General features: G+C 33.1%; 1 protein-coding gene across 1 annotated transcript in view; it reads right to left on the bottom strand.

Annotated features, from left to right (window-relative positions):
- The window catches only part of LOC100548083 (gamma-1-syntrophin), a 90652-nt gene that overhangs the window by 22021 nt on the left and 47003 nt on the right, over positions 1–21628 (bottom strand). The window contains exons 7-11 of the mRNA XM_019614340.1: positions 15201–15303; positions 13827–13909; positions 10805–10935; positions 7024–7153; positions 79–177 (exon numbers count right to left, since the gene is read on the bottom strand). Of these exons, the coding sequence (XP_019469885.1) occupies positions 79–177; positions 7024–7153; positions 10805–10935; positions 13827–13909; positions 15201–15303 (546 nt within the window). The remainder of the gene's footprint in view (positions 1–78; positions 178–7023; positions 7154–10804; positions 10936–13826; positions 13910–15200; positions 15304–21628) is intronic.

Here is a 21628-nt window from a genome sequence, read left to right as displayed (position 1 = left end):
AAATAGATGGAGGTCTCCAGCTGTTACTGAAAGGGCAGCTTGGCATTTTGGCAGGAAAGGGCAACTTTTAGCAAGTACTTTCTTTTTGCTGCCTCTCTGTAAAAACCCAAGTGGCTTACCTGCATTCCCAGTCAGACTAGTCCTACTTCTTTTATCCTTGTCATCCTTTCTTTGTCCCTTTAAACCAATGAAGAAAATTTCAGTTTTTCTTTATTACAGGTTCCTTTCTATACTTCACCAGGGTTGGATGTCAAGACAACTCTCCAAACTGTCTTGTAACCAGAGCATAGACTTTATAATAAAGTGTCAACTTAAGCTTTCAATAATAATGACACTAAAAAAAAGAGGAAGATAGCTTCAGAGCTTCAAATAAATTCTACATAAAGAGCAAATCACATATTCTGACGTTTTGCTTTTATCTAAGTACCAATGCAAGACTATCATTTTTAGTTTGTATCCATATGAAAATGAATGAGTTGGAGAAAATGTATGGATTTTTTGCTGTATGACAGTATTATGAAGATAAAGCTGAGAAAATATTCTCTCTGCATCAGTATTGTGTGGCTTTTTTTAAGGTTTACATGTAAGAAGTAAATTGTAGTTCAGTTCACAGAACATTTGATTTTTTTGTTTGTTTGTTTTAAAGAATGTTATTATTCTTAAATTAGAGATATATAGATGGCAATTTATGACAGAGATGGTAACATTTTTATTGACTGTTTCAAGACTTGTGATAATATGTTCAGTAAAACCGGAATTATATTATTAAAAAGGTTTGAATACTTGCAAGAAATTTAGTAAAAAAAGACAATTTCTTTTCAAAGCTATCATGACTAATTACAGTTTACAATATATATTTCAAGCAAAAACTCCCTATCTGAATGATGAGTGATATCACCATAATCAAAATGTGTCATAACAAAGGCTCCAGTCATGAAGACAGAAGTTATGGGTTTCCCAGATAAGGTGACTATTCTGGAAAATGCTAAAACTTGCACAAATTATAAAAACACATTTAACTACCATTCTTTCCTTGCATTTTTCTCTTGACTTATGATATTCTAGACAATAACCTTCAAATTCAAGTTATGTTATTAAGATATAGATGAAATACACTGGAGAAACAGCAAGAAAGTTTGGAAAAATCTGTCCTTCTTTGCAGCTAAGTCAGTACACCCGGAGGATATATCACATAAACAAGAAACAGTTACTCACATAAGACATGCAGTAAACTCCACAATTTTTTTGTGAATACAAGGCCATATGTAACATTTCATAAAAATGACATAGAAACTTACGTGTTTCTAGATATCAAACTGGAAATATTTCTCTTTTAAAGAGTAGAAAAAATAGGAAACAGTTTATGTAAATATGATTTGACTACATTTATTTACTTATATCAATGTGCCTCAGGAGACCTACATATGAAAACTGCATATATATAACATTGTTATGTTACAAAAGCATCCAGTTCAGAGTTTTAAATATTCCTACATATCAACACTGGAGTAAAAACCTCTGTGATTTCTTTTACAAAGTCTGGAACAGAATGCAAAACAAAGAAACAAAGTTTCAGAAATCTATAAACACCTGAATGCATAATATTGCTTAGGAAACAGATTATTATACATTTTAACAGACAACATCCAATTTGTTTGTGAAATTCATTCAATTTCAGCAAAAAGTAAATATACTAAGACTCTTCTGAAGACTTCTTATACTTTTCAATTTATTTTTTCTTCACTGCAAAAGGCCTTAAACTTCTAGAAGATAGTGTTTACCTTTTGCACTACTACAGAATATACCACTTGATGAGGTTTGCTACTAATACTCATCTTTCTGGATTTGCTCCTAAAATGCAGAGCTTAGTAATCAACAAAAAGCTTATTATTACTGTAATATACACAGGACAATTAAGAGATTAAAATTCCTGAAAACTCCAAAATGACTTACATCAGAGCATCCTGATGGTCACCCATAGTATTTCAAACAAAAAATTGAAATGTGAAATCTGTTCATATAAGTGACACTGATTTATAGACATAAAATAGCATTCCACAGTATGCTCTTATCAGTTCAACAGAAAAATGAGACACATACTATCAACATCATTAAAAATCTTAAACTCTGAATGTAGTCCTATGATATTTAACTATTCCCACAAGCAGAACAGATCATATTAACCTAATTGCCTTTTTTCTCCTGCTTTGTGTTTATTTTCTCTCCCTCAGTCTAATAACCTATACAATCCTTACATCCAAACTTCAGAATTATATATATAATAAGTTATTACTGTTCTCTTGTCTCTGGTGAAGATTAGGACAAATTAGTTTGTGATCTTAGCAGCAGTTTCTTTTTATTAGGCATTATGTTTTAAGTATACGATTGAATATTTCAACTGAACTCTTGAAACTGTACAAAATAGAGTCTTATGTTCAGGAAAGCATGGCGTGCCCAGAATCAGATACTAATTTTGTAGACCTATTAATTCTACTGTTTTTTGTGTTATCATCATATTTCTATCTGTAGCACATGTGCCTTATTAATTTCACAGATACATGGTATTTTGCAAGATTTACACAGAAAGTGATAGAATGATGTCAAGTTATTGGGTAATAATTCTTGCAAGATCTTATGGGCATTCTCAAGATAAATTTAAAACTCTTTTTGTCACTTACTGCTTGGCAACCTTTACTTGGTTACCTGTCATTTCTGTCTGTTGAAGTTCTTGTTGTTTCTTCTCTGTCAAGTGTAAAAGTCAAGGTAAGAAATATAAATGTGCAATCAGTGCAGTGTCTTCCAAGGAAATGATGGCATAGGAAAGGATAAAGAAATATCATGGCACTCACTATATAAAAATTTGAAAGCAATAGACAAGAGTGACATATATCGAGTTGGGAGAATAAATTCCCAAAGAATCAGCTAAGCTGTATCCTACAAGATGATAACTGAAAAAAATGTATATATTATTCTTTTGTTATCAAAACCCAAAGCTTCTGTTCATGTTTTCTTCTTACTATTTTATTTTTTATTTTTATTTTTGGCTGCACTTGGAAAATACACTGGGGTACCCAATAATTTTGAATTGAATTAGGTTTGAAAAATAACTTAGTTAAAACCTCATCCCTGCTAAAATCATTACAGATACTGTCCCTGAGACTCCTGAAAACCGTACCACATAAACTGGGGATGCATTGGCATCAAGTAGATCTTTGTATAGCATGTGATTTTAGAGCCTTTTCTTAGTCTGTTCCAAGAGCATAGTTGGGTCAAAGTATGACCCATTGGATACTGTGTTAAAGGTGAGAAATCAGTATTAATTATCAAAGAAATTAACACAGACTAAAAGTAGCTTATTGAAGGCTAATAGTTCGCTGCTGAATTGGAACAGCAGAACAGAAAAGCACAGATAAAAAAGGTAGAAGTGGCAGTTTTTCCCTTTCAAATCTTCTTTGGGCCATCATCCATACTAGCAACAAGTATGTCATGAATTCACAATAGATTAGATAAATCTATTAGATAAATAAATTAGAGTCCAAAGTGTGTGTTCAATTTAACCTATTCAGGTTTCAGCACACAAACTTTAGCTTGACGATTGCTTCAACAAAACTCTGAGCATATATTAATAACCCCTGAGTTTTTAAAGGCTGGTTCTAAACTGATGAATTTTTTGCAGAGAAGCAGCTTAAATGGCTCACACTGGAGAAGAGTTCTACTTCCAATATTAATGACCTTTATGGATTCACCACATCATCAATTATACTATGATAATATGTCACTTTAAGTAGTGCATTTCTATAATATCCTGTGAGCTGCATACCCATATACAAGTTAATTTGTATTTTTTAATCTTAACGGGATGCATTTCATCTCATTTGTAATTGTTTTATTGTTTCTGGGGAACTAAAGAAATGCAAGTTGTCAGTATCATTCTCAGTATTTCAGAAACACTGGAGGACAATGCTTCTAAAGTACCAAATAGAAGGAAAAATACTGCATGCTTGAAGTCTGTCTTTCGACAAGAAATTGAGAACTAATGAAGTCAACTACATCACTCAGCATACTGATATTTTTATGTAATCTCTGCTTGAATAGTCATAATATAAATTTCTAAATCTTCGCAGTAAAGCTGCAACTATTTTGCTGAATAGTAATACAAGTTTTATCTCACACTGTACAAGGATGGATAGTCTTCAAATTACTGCAGGTAATATGTGTTGGCCCATAGACAAAATGTTCAACTCCATTACTTAAATTCAATTAGCAAAACTGTCTTTCAGAGGTGATGATCATCAAGACATTTTGGTTTTTCTTCCACTCGTGCCTTTTTGTTATCTTGTTGCTCTCTGGCTACACTGCTGATTCTTCAACTGAACTACACCACTACTGGGTCAGATGTGAACATTTTACATTGCAATAGAAGAAATTCTGACTTTATCAGTATAAAAATGTAACTTAACCATAGACTCAAACAGAAGATTTTGGAGCCTGGGATTTATATTTCACAGCTGCAAGGAAATACAGGGAAAGAAAGCTGGCTTTTTACCACACTCATCTGTGGGATTTGAACCATCAGACACTCTGTTTTCAGACAGTTTGTGTAAAAGAGTAAAATAGTTCAGAATACTAGTTGAAACTAGAATGTTTTCTGTCAAAATATCCAGGCATTTCTTCACTAGATTTCTTCAGAGAAGCTCTCTTTTGCCCCATAAAGAGACCTGTGACAGAATTTACACATCTCCTTAGATATCTGAGTTTGAACTCACCACCTCAGGGTCCGTAACCAGTCAAAGGAAACAAAGACATGTCCTGAGGGGATTCATCTAATCAGAAAACAGATGTCAAAAGTAAAGCAGAAAGTTAACTATTCAGACATTCTGCTTTAAGAGATTTAACACTGGGCAAGATAAATCCCACCCAAACCTATTGAGTCCAAACCTGACACACTAGTAAAGGGCATGCTTTCAGAAACAACATAGTTTTTATAATCCTAATAGTTTTAATCTTTTTTCTGTTTCATAAGTTAGAAAATGCATGTATGTTTACATTTCAATGAACTATTATACAGTATTTAAGTGAAAAATTATTTTACATAACTCCAAGAGAAAAATAAAATATAAACTGAAGCTAAAAAGAAAAATAGTCAATGTATTTTAATTTTTCTGAAAATTAAATAAAGTCCTGTATTCACATTGTTTCTTTGGTATGGCAAGCCAAGAGGAAGGGAGAATGACTGTGAGTAAATGATTCTCACAGAGGAAGAATGCTAGCATCAGCAGTATGTGTAGGTCAATAATCACTCTTTAAAAAAAAAAGAGACCGCTACTCACATTTAATCATTGTTCTGAATAGCAGTTTGCTTTTTTTCTTTTTTTCCTCTGTCTAATATTTCTTAGATTCACTTATCATACATACTGTCAAACAATTAATTTTTACTGGCAACTGACATTTTTAAGAAAAGTATATCATGAAAAAGAGTCTGATTGGTTTCATAAACTCACACGGGCAATAAACAATTGAGACAGTTGTAAAACATATCATTTACTATAGTCATAAGCCCAAACTAAATCACAATTTCTTTACAGGATGTCTTTGGGATAAGGTAAATATAGATGTTTGCATAATAGTTATATAATCAGCTATTATATATATTACTGTAATGTCAGTTACAGTGTTTGTGTTTCTTTATGGAAACTAATGTAAAGTGATATAGTGTACTCCTTTTTAAAATACTGAAAGTATTTTATGTAACAATAGTGCATTATAAAAATCCAAGTTACACTAAGCAACCACAGTTATAGTCTCAAAAGAGATATACATTATGTATTATCAGATAAATTTTAAAGTCTTCTATCTGCTATTGCAAGTAAATAAATATACCACTTTAGATTGCAAGAATAATCAATAGTCTGAACTAACAATGGCAAGAAAAAAATTAACCAGCACACTCATTTGTCAGGATGCCTCGTAGACAAGAAGTTCTATACAGCAATAGCAACGTAAGGGGGAATAAATAGCCATAAAGTTGGCTTGCACTGCATGGAAGCTTGCAGATGGTGGATGAATTCATGTCTGTCACGTTTTTATAATACAATGACTTTTACATATTGCTGCCAGATGGAGCATAGTTTTGCATCCTGCATATAAATCTGCAAGAAATACAACTTCCTTCAATATGCTCCCTCTATTTGAAAGAAAAGCAAATTTAGTTAGATTTGGGAGGCTGAAACAGATTTAAGGAAATCTGAAAGAATATAAATTAAATCCTCAAGGGCTTCCTTGTTCTAAATTATTTCAAAATAATGGAGTTACCCATGAGTTCTGTATTTTTGTAGACAGAACAGAAAAGGAATCATATAGAATTCTAAGCTGTAAATTACATTTTATTTATCAAATGCAAGATATATCCTATGTAGATTAAAAAAAAACAACTTAAGAGCTTTCAACTGAACTTAGGAGTAGTTTAGCAAAACCTACACATAACAGTTATCCTTGTTTCAATAAAAAGTTATTTATCCCACAAGATCAGACCATAAAAGTATAGTGCATGAAGCATAAATGCATTTAATCTTTCTCGATAGTGAGGACTTATATGTCCTGCATTAAGTGATACCTGAACAGACCTAATATCTAATTCAGATCCAATTATAACAATTTCAATATCGATATACCTTTTCAATCCATCAAGAAAATGTAGAATTTCCTTTTGCTTTTATATGTTCTCATCCATCACACCTGGCTTTCTCTTGTGTCTAGTCTTTGTTTCTCATGGTAGCTGGTATTGCTAAATATGCAATGCTGATAGCAATGAAGTGAACTAGATGACTGTAGGGGGGAATATTTTCCCATTCAGTGATTTCTCACAAAGTCTGATTTGATGATAAACTTGAGTTGACTTCTCTTAGACAGCCTCGAGCATTGTTTATATGCAGATAATTCTGTGCTTGAACCCATTAGGTTTTTATGACAGCTATAATCAAACATGATTGGGAAACCTTCTGGCTTGCTTGGATCCATACTTACATTGTGCTTTGTGAGGTTGGAAATGTTACTTGCTATTGCTTGTAGCCAGTCAATACAGTCTTCAGCAGAGAGACACTGAATTATTCCACTGCAAACCCCATCCACAGCAATTACTTGGAACGCATTTTGCCTATAGACATGTCATAACATATCAGGTCAGAAGAAAATTTCATCTGTTCTAGCATACCATCTTAACAATACTTGTAGAAATGTTTTTCTTTCAACTGCAATGAAGGTCAGCCAGTGAACACTGATAAATTGCTGGTTTTCCTGTTTATAAATACCTGACATATTAAAACAATCAGCTGCGTATTAAACGTCATATAAAAAGGTCAACTATTCCTATATTAAGTTTCCAAGAAGCTGTAAGAAAATCCTACTGACTAGATCTATGGAATCTTGACCAACACTGTGTGATTTCAGAATCTAAACAAGTGGAATAATTGATGCATATCAAAACATTAATAATTGAATATGAAGATCACAGAGAAGGAAAGTGTAGCAGACTGTAGGTAGCCTTTCATGAAATTCAGTGGAATACCATACCTTTTTCTCAAAAAAATTTGTTTCATTCTCCAAATTCATTTTCAAAACACATTAAGGTTACTGCTAGCTAGTTAGCTGCTTTTGGTGATAGAATTTTCATTGTAAATGATCCTCTTCTTACCTGCCGATGGAATAGCTGGTGAATTCAAATTTGACAAGGTAGCATTAATTATTTTTTCAATTGCATTTCTGAATGCAGAATCATTAGGAAATCACACTAGAATGCCAAGAGACATCCATTGACAAAGGCAGTGGCCATTGGGGTGTCTCTACTCAGCAACGTTCTTGGAACTTACATAATTCTACCATGCGTTACAGTTTGACTTTCCACAACTGAGTGCTGAACAACTACAGAACAAGAGGAAACTTTCAAATTATAAGGCTATAGAAGATCTAACTTCTGTAAAAGGCCTTTTTGGCCTTTGGGAAGGTTGACAGGTCTCTAGCTTCAGAACCTCAAAAGCTCATTATCAATCAGTTTCACAGAATAGGATATTACTAAGCATACAGAGAACGTAAAGTTCCACTGCTAGATTCCCCTACAAATTCATCCATTCATGGTTTAAAATTGTTCAGATTTTTTACAGGGCTGAGGCAAAACGAGTATTGTCTTCAATGTAAAGCTGACTGTCACTAATGACAGTTTCTGACATCTTAAGACTGATATTGATTCTGCAAAATTATTAGTTTTTTACTTCACAAAACTATCAACTAATTTTATAGAATACAGAGCTAGTATCTACCTCAACCACAAAGGTTCATCTGTGTCAAGTACATGCTTTTCTTTCATTTAGGACGAGTATAAAAATGAACTGGAGCCATGCCTTTTCCTTGAGCAATTCCATCATGAGAATAAGTTCTGACTGGAAGATAAAGCTTATGTATCCTAACATGATCATGAAGACACCGATGGTTTATCTAAATCTATCAGCTAAATCAAGAATTCAGTTGTCTTTTCACAGAGATGGTCATCAACCTTTAAACCCCTAAAGGCACAATCTAAAAGATATGTTTTTAAAAAACTAACTTCTCATCTTTAGAGTACTTCAAAGTTTTTGGAGGAGGTTTATTTAAGGCATCTTCAGGTAATGTACTTAAATGTTAAAACAGTATTTATTTAATATGCCTTTTATTTTAAATGATTCTAAATAGAAATCATCCATAATAACGTGCTAAATAAGTTATTACATAAAGACTACAGCATGATGCTCCGACAAGTTTCCTGATTAACAATAAATATATTTTCAGGATTCTTTCTACTCTGCCTATCATTGACCAAGGAATCTAATAACATATGATATTGACCTGTACAATCTGATGCATTTGGGACACTGTAGATTGTTCCTAAGCATTTGATCTGCATATACACAGAATTATTTTTCCAGGGTGCTCCTGCCCAAATGTCAATAGCTGTAAACTATGAGATGTATGGTGAACTACTGATTATTATTATTATTTTTTTTCCTGAATGTGTCTGGGCAGTAGAATATCCTAGTTTTAGATTACTGTAATAATAGCTTAAATTAATTTACCAGTCAAAGACCATACCACAACACAAAAAAATTTATATTAAATAAAAAATATTATTGATCATTATTTAATACAACAACAAAAAATTAAGATCAGATTCTTATTCAATTACACATCTCAGGTTCTAAAAATGATACAGTTTATATAGCGTGTAACATTTTATGCTGTTTTCTTTATTATTATTAGCAATATTCTTTTCTTAACATTTTTCTTTATATTCTTCTCATTTTCAGTCCCTTTAAAAAAAAATTTTCTACCTGTCTTTGAAAACAAATTTTTGTAGGGAGTCATATTTTAAAATATACAGATTTACAAACTATTTTAAAACACTTATAAACTAGCTTGTTACCAACAAAATATTGGCTCTGTGCTTTTTGAGGAAAAAAAAACCAACAACTGCTTCTCTCTATCAAACTTGATTTTTATTTATTTATTTTTAACTTTGAAGTAATTTTCCTCATGTTAGATAGCACAGGAAAATACAGGGAGATAATTAGTAATTACTCAAGGTGTGAGCATGACTTCAGGTATACATCTGTAAATTTATTTTTTTGGAGATTGAAATCTCAGGAATATTGCTGCCTACACATAATCTTTCTCTGTAATGTACAAGTTCTATAATGAGTACATTAAGCTTGTGTTTTATTGCTACAGAAGACTGAATGTGAAAGTCTTAAATCTAGGAATAGTCGAATATATCCTAATTTTCCCCATGAGTAGTTCTAGCCAACAGTATCTTATCTGGAGTGTACAGCAGAACAGATCTCAGATTTGACTTTTATAATTCTGGGTCCTTTAGGATACATGTTGTTAATTATATATATTTCAATCACTGTAAAACATTGAGCTGAAGTTTTTCAGAGAAACAAGTACAAGAAATCTTACATCTCTGGTATCCATATCCTGCTTTATTTCAGCTCAGCCAATGAACCAATGTAGCTTTTGCATCACAAGTTAACTCTCTGGGCCAGTAATTGTCAAGAAATTAAGAATCATGTAGACAAGTAAGCATGATTTTGCTATCACTATTCAGAGACCATAAGCTGTTTTTAGTTTAACAATCATCTAGTGACTATAGACTAAGCTGCTTTAATATCAGCTCCGTGAATAGGAAACAAGACTGCAAACCTACATGGTATCCTTTAAAGAAACAATAGCCCTTTGAATTAATTGAGGCTGTGGGAGAATTTTATGTAACTTTCAAACATTTGGTAAGAACTAATGAGAAGAAGGTTGTGATGAGAAACAACAAAATTGACCCCAAAGAAACCCAAAATTGACTTATGATCTTTCAGTTTCCATTGTGCTCATAAACCCACACCTGGAGGGAAGTAGTAACACTTGTCTGCAAGACCCCTTTCCAGGCAAAAGTGTGAGCATCACAACAAAGAAATGATAATTGAAACCTTCTGCAAAACAGTTATAACTGAAATATTAATAATGATTTTACATATTAATTAAGTTACTTTATATGTTTTTGAATGTAGGAACAGAAAAAGTTCAAGCTATTAATGCTTGATGACTAGTCAGGTTATCAGATGATGCAACAAATGTAAGCCTGACTGTGAGCACCCCATGTCTTCTGTCCCTATGTCTCAGAGCTGCATTGGAATTAATAATGCCACTCCTCTTAATATGGCAAATCCCTGAGGATTGCATCTCTAAATCAAGAAGTCAATAGTTTCAGCTTTCTGAACTTATTTACCTGCACAAATCTGATCCTGGAAGGTACTGGGAAAATCGTGAATGAAGAAGTGGAATTAATCGGAGATCACACCACCTTTTTTCCCATCGAAGTCCTGGGGATGTTGGCCACGAGGAACATGATAATGTATCCTGAAAAACATAGAAGGTCCTTCTTAGTTTTGGGCTTCATTATAAATACTCAGCAAATTTGGAAAGATAGCTATTTCAAAGACCTCATATTTAGCATAATCATCCACTTTTCTCAGATCATCAGCACAAATTCTAGCTAGCACTGGACAGATTCTGAAATTTTTGTCAGAAATAAAACTAACCTATGTAAAGCTCAACATCAACGTGTTTAGAGAAACTATGAGTAACATTATTTTAGAAACCTAGCAAAAAAAAACTGCATCATTTTTGGGGATGATTAGTCATAAATAAAAGTATTTCCTGTATATTATGTTATTGGTTACAGGCTTCATATCTGTACTCTGAGTAAGGGTGATTTCTATGTCACTCAATCATAATTCAGGTGTTTTCTATGGTTCCATACTTGATTACATAAACATCTATTCTATTTTCACTTCACTGGTATATAATATAATATAATATTATATTATAATATATTATAATATATTATAATATTTTATATTAATTAACAGGAATTAATAAATTATGAAAATTGTTCACTCAATATATGATTTTTACCTATTTACACAAGATATTATTTATATGAAAATTCATCCAGATCATGTCTATGATCATATCGACGAAGAAGGGGTTATACATACGCATACACATCCTAATTTTAGTAGTATTTTAAGACAATATAGATTAGAATGAGATGTATTTTCTGAGTAAAAAAATCAAAATTATTTTTTAAAAATCCAGCACCTGTTCCTTTCTTTACAAAGCACTTGCTTTTCAAAATAGGGTAGTCATCATGCCATGTTTTAAAGAACATTTGCACTGAAATATGTGAAGTCTTTTCTATGTATCAGTAAAATTGAGCCCATTGATCCTGAATCAGCATCTTTTTTAAATTTTTTTCTTCATACTTTTTCTTACTCATATCTTCTGAAAATAAATGCAAAAAAACCCATACCCTGATTTTTCAAGTTTTAAAACTTTAGCAAGTTTCTTAAATGAATGTTCATATATCTATAATGTGTGTAACATGAAAGATCACAACGAACATCAATTTATCTGAACAGCAGGATTTTCAAAAGTACGTTCATGAACGTAAAACACTGATGCTCTGGTGAAACATTCCATAGATTCAGACAAAATAAATCCACATAAATAAATGACCGAGTAGAAATACTAAGTTAGGATACTGTTTTGAACAAGGTCTTGAAGTTTTCAAGTTCTGTCTATTTTCAGGAACTTTTTCCAGTTGTGATGAAACTTTAGGAAAAAGTTGAAACGTGGCAAGAAGTTTAGATGCAGACAGTAGATCTATGATCAAGAGCAAAAGAAGTGGTAACCTCGTTTTGCATAGCACTTTCTATTGTTGATTTAATAAGACCCAAACCGGTCCTGTTACTTTAAATCCTTTTGAGCAAGAAATCTCTGTCATGTGGATCACCACGGCTGTAACTAAGAAATACCCTATGGCCATAAGACACAATACATTCTAGAAAATAATTTGACAATATGGAATGACAATGAAAGTTTTGTGCATATGTTAAGAATTCATATAGAGTTCTCCTCTGACTTATGAAGCATTCTATTCCATTACAAGGATATGTCCCAGGCAAGAAGACTGAATGAAAAAAACCAAAAACTAAAAAACAAAATACTTGTTTTCATTAAATTATTATCAGTTCAAACAGAAACTGTAGGTAACTAGCATAATTTTGACACCTTCAGCAGCAATAGGATTCCTGAATGGAAGCAAGGCTTTTACCCTCAAAGCAAAGCTAAACTTGAAGTGGCTAGCAAAATAATTTTAGAATCTCCTTCAATTATCTTTTCACATATGTATACAGATAGCTCAGGTGTTTGTTTCAGATGTTGTTCCACTATTAGAAGATATATATTTATTGTTTTTTTGACCTACACTAAGACTCAATATTATTACTTCTAACTCTTTTTGACAAATTCCTTCTCCTATAAATATGTATAACCTAATTAGTTTAATCTTTTGGTTTCCTAGACCCTAATCAGGCTTAAATCTGTGCTATTGACTTCTAAGTTTCTGGGCTCCCATTTGAAACTTTTTATTAGTGAAATAAGAAAGAACAATAAAGGAAGAAAGAAATTAGAGACAGGAAGTCTACTGAATAGTGCTTACACTTCTGTTCATTTTTATATAGCTATAATAGTTATGTCATGTACAGATTTATTTATTCTGTGATTTCTATTCTAAGTATATCTATCACAAAGCCAAATACACATAAAAAAAAACTTTAGAATTATAAAAAATATCATAAATGCTGCATTTCATGACTGAGAAATACAATAAAAGCACCACGTTGCATTTCAAAGGAATCTTTTATGACAAATCTGAGCAAAGATCTGTAGCACTTCATGTTAAAGGCACTTTGCTGTGTAACGCTATTGTTCTTCAATACAATTGTTAGTGCTAGTTAATAGGAGAAAAATGTTAGCACCTTAAAAATAGGCAAAAACATGCACCTGAATAAGCCTTTGTCAAAAGTTCTAAATAATAAATTAAATAAAATATATGTAAAAATATTCTGAAAAGGTTTTCTATCTTCTGTTTAAATAGCTATATTGTCACTTTAATAATTTTATTCCCTCTGCTCTGCAAATAAATGTAGAAGACAAAACTTTCTCAAAATTCCCATTGTCCAGATAAAAATAGTAATCACATTTATCAGAGCATAATCTCAGCTGCTACAATTTCTCACAGTGTTATTCTTAACTATAATATCTTCCTGAGAAATTTTAGCCCCCTATGGAACTATCTCCAATGCTAATTTGAGTTCCTCCCATGGTGCTGTTTTTTTATTAATTACTTTCACTTAGCGATTTTTTTTCTGATGTAATTTCATGAAAGAAATGTAAGCTCTTACCGTGTTGTTGGGATGGTAGTTGAGATGCAAACCACTGTCACACAGGGGAGAGGAAGTGCCACTGCTCTGGTCACTGGGGGCACCTAACACCAACATGGATATACAAACATGTATCATTAATCTATAATGCTATAATAAAAGTTTCTGTGCTGTGTGCTTGCATGTTTCCCTCTCCAATTGATTTTGTCATCTAAAAGTCAAGGTTCAACTCTCCCTTAGGGATTTGCAAAATAGTTATTAATCTGCTCAGTAAGAAAAAATCACAAATGTTTTTGCAAATCTGATAATAAATGGAAAATGTGCACTTCCTTAATTAGTTCTCACTTAAAGGAAACAGTCAGACAATGCTTTTGTCATTCTCTATGAAGTTCACAGGTTTAACAGTTCTTGTAGCAACTATACAGAGCTATATCTCATAAATCATATATGATAGGATCTATTCAAGTGCATGTTACTGTGCTTTACTCAGAGTTCTCTATGGCACCACATCCTTTCATAAAAGCAGCAATGAGTTACTGGGATTCTTATTTATTTAAGAAGATTTCTGGTGTTGTATTTTTTTCTTGCCTCATTAAAGTTCAATACCTGGATACAAGATAAAGATGGTACTTCCACAACTGATTTTATATAAGATATATCAAAACTTAGTTTATTTAATTGCTACTGATGTAACATCAAGGCCTAGAAGTATTGGAATCAAACACTTTTTTGTTTTGTTGCTCCCTTTAGGAGAAAGAAGCAGAAAGTAGTGGTGCCAAAAGGCACAGGATAATTATACATATGCTTGGGTATGCTGCAACTGTATAATTACACACCCACACTCACAATTTCAGACAATTGAAGGAAGTCAGCTGTCTCCATTTGCTTCTGATTGGGGCTAGCTTACTAAAACTCAGTTGGACTTAAAATATTAAACATTTTAGACAAATTTATTTTTAGGTACATATACACCTACATAAAAACTCCTGAATTTTAAATGAGAAAGTTAAGCCCTCAATACCCACATGATCTTATTTTTACATCTAGAACACAAAACTCCTGGACAAACTGTTATCTGGTGCTCCATGGAAAAATGCTTTTAAATACTCTACACCAAAATGTGAGCTACTGTAACCTAATGTAATTCCCCTGACTCAACTTTGCTGATTCACACCAGCCGAATACAAGGCGATCTGTTTTTCAAGCAACAGCTGCAGTCTTTTGTTTAAGGTGACTGCTAATATGAGATCTGGCAATACGAGAAGCTCATATTTGGGCCACAATGCTGACTAGAAAGCTGTTGTTAACCACCCCCAATGCACACTAGGTTCAGAAGCTGCAAGAATTCACAAGCATTGAATTAAGATTTATTTTGGTCAAGTAATAAAGGCTTACATGCACAATCTTCATTCAGTGGCAGTTTGAGAAATGCAGGTGCTCTTTTCAAAAAGGACACAGTTAGGGTCACTTCTTCCCCCGCATTGCGAAGGACCTGAACCTGGAAGAGAAACACAAACAGGACAATACATGTATGAACCAAAACATAGCAGAAGTATAAGCAATGCCACCATGCAGTTTTCTTATACCTGCAATTTACTGCAATGACATCTTTCAAAAAGAAAGCAAGATGTAAAGCTTTCTATGTGCTCTGCTCCTAGTCACACTAACAGTTAATACTGGTACGGAAACAGCACTGGCTGGTCTCTGATGTTTTTCAGCTGTGCACTTCCCCCTTCCAGACCTGGTATGAACAGTAACCCACATATATAAATTCTTTTTGGTTCAGTTTAGTTTTGCTGAGGTTGTTTCATAAATCTCCAACCAAAACAAAAGCTGTAGTTTCCACAGCTATGCCATAGCTGTGGCATAGTAGGACTATGAAGGAGTAGGGAGACAAATGAATCACCTATCCATGTGTGAATGCTCTTAGCCATATTTTCTCTTTCCCATAACTGCTTCTGTTCATGTCTTTAGCTTTTCTTTGATGTGGCTGATGACACCCCAAGCTACACAGCAGAGAAAGAGAAGTTCAGGCACCTTCCTAGACTGGTAAAGAGGAGACACATAAGCATCTAATCAAAATGCTATACTTAACAGGTGATAACTTACACTGGAATCATTTTATTTCATGAGAGCTATGAGGCGATTTAACTCTGGGTATCAGAATGAACATTACCAGTTGTTCTGCCTCTATAACTCGTTAATTTTATAAGGGTTAATTTAAGTTGCCTTTTTAATCTGGCATATATTTGTTCTCTTCCGCTGTGATCTCACTGTGTCCAGATAACTCACAAGTAACCCTTCTGCAATGCTGCTGTGTCAAAACACCTTATAAAGTAATTGATGCAATTATTTAATCCATGCCAATGAAAAGCCTATCCTACACATTTAACTGCATACATATATATTGCTATTTTCCAGGATACTTTCATGTGAAAATCACTGCACTACATCAAGCTAATTTAAAGCAACCCGTCAAGAAAAATTGTCAACTTCTCACTTAGGCACAATATTTCCTATTCCACACTGGCTGCTACAGAGGAGTAACAATGTGATGACACATTATTTGAATCAGTATCTGAAATCCACTCTGAAATTTTAGTCTGTTTATTATGTAAAATAGCACACTGGTTGTAAAGGCATACTTTGCAATGTAGTATGTATGCATGCCAAAAAACAAACATGTATCACAACAAATTTCATCAACTTAAATCACATCCCAAAACTTCTGCTGTAGCACAGAGATCTTCAGTGAGTACTTCCCATTTCTGATGTCTTAGACCTCAGAATTCAGAAATAACACTAATTTCATGAGAAGACAATGACACTGTCAGTGGAATAATCAGTCATATCAAGACTCTGAAGTCCTGGATTCCATCAGAGATCATCTTGTAACCTCAGCCTTCAAAGAAAACACATCTCTCTTCTGTACCAGTCACATGGTTCAGAACAGTCATAGCCAAAGCAAACAGGAGGCATGTTTTCTATACTGAGATCACAGATGTGGATAGACAAAGTACAGGAAAAATAAAACTATCCTTTACCTTTTTAAAAATGTTTTTACTCAAGAACAGGGAAGAAATGGAGAAGTTACAGAATTAGAACTCTAACTTACAGAGTCACCTTTTGAAGATACCTAAGTGGATACCACCTGTGAAAAAAACTGAGAAGTAAACTCTGTTCCTGAACATTTTTTCTTCCAAAATTGAAACAAGCCACAAGTCTGCATGATCACATTTGATAACATTGCTGTAGAAATGCTAGAAGTTGTCCTAAATAGTCTGATATGACCTTTTTACTCCAAGCTTTCTCTCCTTCTCTCTCAAACTTATAGAATGAAAAATTGTGATGAAGAAGCTGGTACAAAATCTAGATGAAATCAGCAATACTTATTTAAGTAAAGCATATAGTGGAGTACATAAAACACATAAGCCAGAAAGTGATTGGACTTGACATGTAGAATAAAGAAATACAAAATACTGAAAAAGAAAACTACTAGTTAATGATTACTACAAAGAGAATAAATAAGCTACCAATCCCATGCCACTTACTTTTCAGTGATTATCAAATCAATTCTTGGAAATAAAGTTTATTGAAGAAACTTTGATTTTTAATTGAATTAACTGTCTTTTTGAAGCTTTCATTTGAAATCTTTACTGCAACTTTTTGCCTTTCTTTTATGTAAACAATGAACAATTGTTGAACTGTATTAAATCAAGTGTGCCTTACAGGACTGGTTTACTTGATGTCCTCATTCAACATGCACTTTCCCTTAGTGTCCTTCCTCCTTGCAGAAAGAGAATGACATATGAGAGGAAATCTATTCTTACCGACAATTGCTGAGGAATGTTTTTAGGAATATACCGGAACAGCTAAAGTGAAATGGAAAAATTGATAACTTTTATAAGAGGTTAACAGCCAAAATAAATGTTGCTAGTTGCTATGGAGAGTTATGTCTCTGAAAAAAATATATATATATAGATGTTGAAAACAGGGAGTCAAACAGTTTGACTAGAAGATGGGTGGAAGGTGGGCTTCTAGATTTCACAAATGTGAGTGGAATCCCAACAATGAGAGATACTGGCATATTCTTTCTTTCTTCTCTTTCCATCATTGTTGCCTGCCAGTACTGTAGCTAAAAATTTTACAGAGCAATTTCGTTAAAATGAGTCCTGCATGAATGCAAAAGTAGTGCTTGTTCAGGCTTGGAAAATCTATCTTAATGAAAATATATCTATCTGCACAAGTATATCTATGCAGATCTGAAAATGCATATTCCACTGACAAAGTGATATTTTTAAGAGGTAGATTTTATGACTTCTGAATAAAGTCTCTACATAACAATAACAGTAGTCTGAGCATTCAGTAATGCTTATAATAATGTTGTCCTTTAATTTTAAAAAACCTTTTAAAGCGCCAGTTAAAGAAAACATTAGAGCATATGCTGATGTCTCTCTCAATATATTCACAAAAGCATTGACGTATGAAGTCCCTCTGACTTCAAGTATTTTTCTTGAATGAGACATTAAATTCACTCTTAAATTACAAATGAAATTTATACATAAATGAATTGACACAGTCTTAAACAGAAGACAACAAAATACATATATTCCTTAAGATTTGTGATTTCCAGAACCAAAGCAAATATCACTCTTCACTGTAATTGAAAGCAAAAATTAGCTCATTAATGAATATCTTAAATTATTATCATTTGAAAAAACAAAAGAAGGATACTGTGCACTGTTATTCAATGTACTGGTTCATCTGCAGATCCCACAATACGTATTCTGGTACAATGACTTAAAGGCCCAAGGCTAGAAGGCTCGACACATGCATACAACTACCTCAAATTATGTTTAATTATGTACAAAAGGCAATTGTTTCTTTCAATAAAACTCATGTATGTGATATAGAATATTACAGATATTCACAGTAAAAATATGCCAGTGTGGGGAGATTTAAATTCCCATGCTCTAATATTTATCAGTTGTTATTTGCCCATAACAAAGCAATTAGTATAGTAGTTAAAATCATAAAAAATTTTCTTCCTTCACCAAATTTCTCTTACTGATGGATAGCACAAAGTAGAACATGATTTTGTGATAGCAGTTCCAACTCACGCTGCTCAACTGAAAGCATGCCTCAGATCATAGTTTGACATTACCAGAGAAGTTGGTTGCTGTCTGGTCAGAGAACTTGATTTAGATATTTAGATACAAAATCAAATGATTTGCACACTGGCATGGAAAGCTTCCTCAAGCAAAGGGAAAAGAAATGCATGTGCCAAGGGTGTATGAAGACATTAACTTCTATTCAGACACCACTTTTGCACCTAACTTGCTACCAGTATTGTTTTATAAAAGGGAAGGTGGATACAGTAATACTAGTAGTTACAGCAGAAAGATCATATTAAGCTTATCACTAAGCAATTATTCTGAAAAGTGGCAGAAAAAGGTTTAGTGTTTCTCAAGATGGCATGGGAATTGAACCAAGGTAGCACTAACACAGAGAATGTTCCAGCTACAAAGACACTATATAAAAGATCATTTCAAAGCAATATACACAGTCTCTTGGGATTTGATGCTTTTTGACAAGTTCCATCAGACTTAGCACTCAGAAGCAAAATTATTCTCAATTCCAAGTGACAGTGCTCATTTGAGCTAGATCATCAGGTGATTTCTCAGATGAACAGTGTCACACCAGTCTGTTATAACTATCTTCTGTCTTCACTCATCGATCTTTGCCACACCTGTTCTTATTGCCTTATGAGCCAATGTAGACATAAAAGTTCCAGTAACCTCAAGACTCAAGTACAAAGTAGAGCACTAAGTGATCTGCCTTTAAAAAGAGATAAAAAATATAATCATGTTCTGAGGTTCAAATACGAGCTACAGAGTACTCTGACTTCTGTCAGATTCTTCTTCAATGTCATGCCAAGGTAAAAAGAAAATTCTATCACTTCCGTGATATACTGACAACCAAGGTGGAAGAAAAGATTAATTTTTAAACTTGTAAAATGGTATTTTTTAAGTCTTATTATTATGCTCCATAATCAGCACTAAAATGCTTAGGAATATTAGAATAGCAACAGACAGCAATTATTGCTGAGTTAGATGCTTTCTTTTCAAAAATAATATAGGAGAGCCTCAGCAAAAGATAATCATGCAAAAAAATGGAGGAGGAAAAATTAAAAACTAACAGAATCACAAAAGTAAAAGACTGCCAGAAAAGATGTTCTGGCAGCATTTTCCTGTTCTTCATTCATTAAATTTAGCATCATTAATAAACATAATCCTCCCAAAATATTGCTAGAAGTGCTTAATTTGCATTCCTTAGGTCATGTACTCTAATTTGGAATTCTGTTTTACTAAAGATTGCATATTACTGGTCATCACAGTTCATATTCAATCAAATTATTAGCAGGCCAATACAGAAACTAAAACAAGCAAGGAATTAGAACTTGATAAAATTTTAGTATTTGAAGAATGGAAATGCCAGTGGTAGGCCCCAAACTCAAAACTCCATATCACCCTCAGAAAAATAAAAATTATTTCATTATAAATTCTGACTATATTGCTTACAATGATCTATCTGTATTTTCTCTGAATCGTACCAGCTAACCTTCAGACTGTCAATTCTGAGTTGACAGAACACAAGAGGAAATGGTTTCAAGCTCAAAGAGGGTAGATTTAGGTTAGAATATAAAGAAAAAATTATTTACGGTGAGGGTGGTGAGGCACCGGAACAAGCTGCCCAGTGACAAGGTTGATGTGTCCCTGGAGACTTTCAAGATGAGGCTGGATGAGGCCCTTGCCAACCTGATCTACCTGTCGATATCCCTTTTCATTGGAGGAGAGTTGGACAAGATGGCCTTCAGAGGTCCCTTCCAACTTCAAGGATTCTATGATTCTGTGATTTTAATGCAAAAGTCACTTCCAAACAGTGAGTTCTCTTAATGCTCCCTAAACTTTATTCCACGGATTTCTATTAGTCTGGGACCATAGTCTGCAGAAGAAACAAGTACACGCAGATACACCAATTAGTCACTGAACAATCATTCATCCCAGCAAGAAAATGAGTAGAAAATAATGTATCACTATTGTAAAAGGATACCATATAGTGCAAAGATTAATATTATAAGTGTTGAAAAATTTATACTTCATTGCACATTACGTTTAAATGTTTCTTGTATCCTATAGCATATATTACAATATACACAACATGGACAAAATTTATTTTCATGTTCTAACTAAAGTGTAAGTAATGAGTCAACTGAAATTTGACTTGTGTATAGAGCTTACTTGAGTATTTACATGATACACAATTACTTATATCTCACATATGACAAAAATAATCTATGCAAGTAAACAAACTTCAAAGAACCAGAAGACTAATCCAAACTCTATCCATGTTTCATGAGTTTTTTCAATACACCTATATGTAGAGAGTCAATGCTAGAGCTGAATCACAGAAGTGCCAATCCTTTTTTTCTCATTATCAACCCCCATCCTCTAGAATTACTCAACTACACTGAATAATCTGTGCAGCTATACAGTTTCAAAAACTCCTCTTCTTTAAACTTTCATAGCTATTCAATTTTTTATTGAAACTTAACATATACTCAACTGCTGGGCACCCACAATCTTTCTATACTAATTTATAAACACACTTTTAAATTATATATTTAAAGAGTTTCAAAACAGCTGACTGATAAAAATGAACAAAGCCCCTTAATAGTACAGAAAATGTTAAAAATAAATAGAATCATTGATAGTATAGTTGAAACTAAATTGTGTTTATTCTACATTTTTTTTAAATTGTAT

The sequence above is a fragment of the Meleagris gallopavo genome, chromosome 3 (genome assembly GCF_000146605.3).
Source record: "Meleagris gallopavo isolate NT-WF06-2002-E0010 breed Aviagen turkey brand Nicholas breeding stock chromosome 3, Turkey_5.1, whole genome shotgun sequence".
NCBI lineage: Eukaryota > Metazoa > Chordata > Aves > Galliformes > Phasianidae > Meleagris > Meleagris gallopavo.
This window is presented reverse-complemented; position numbering and strand designations above follow the sequence as displayed.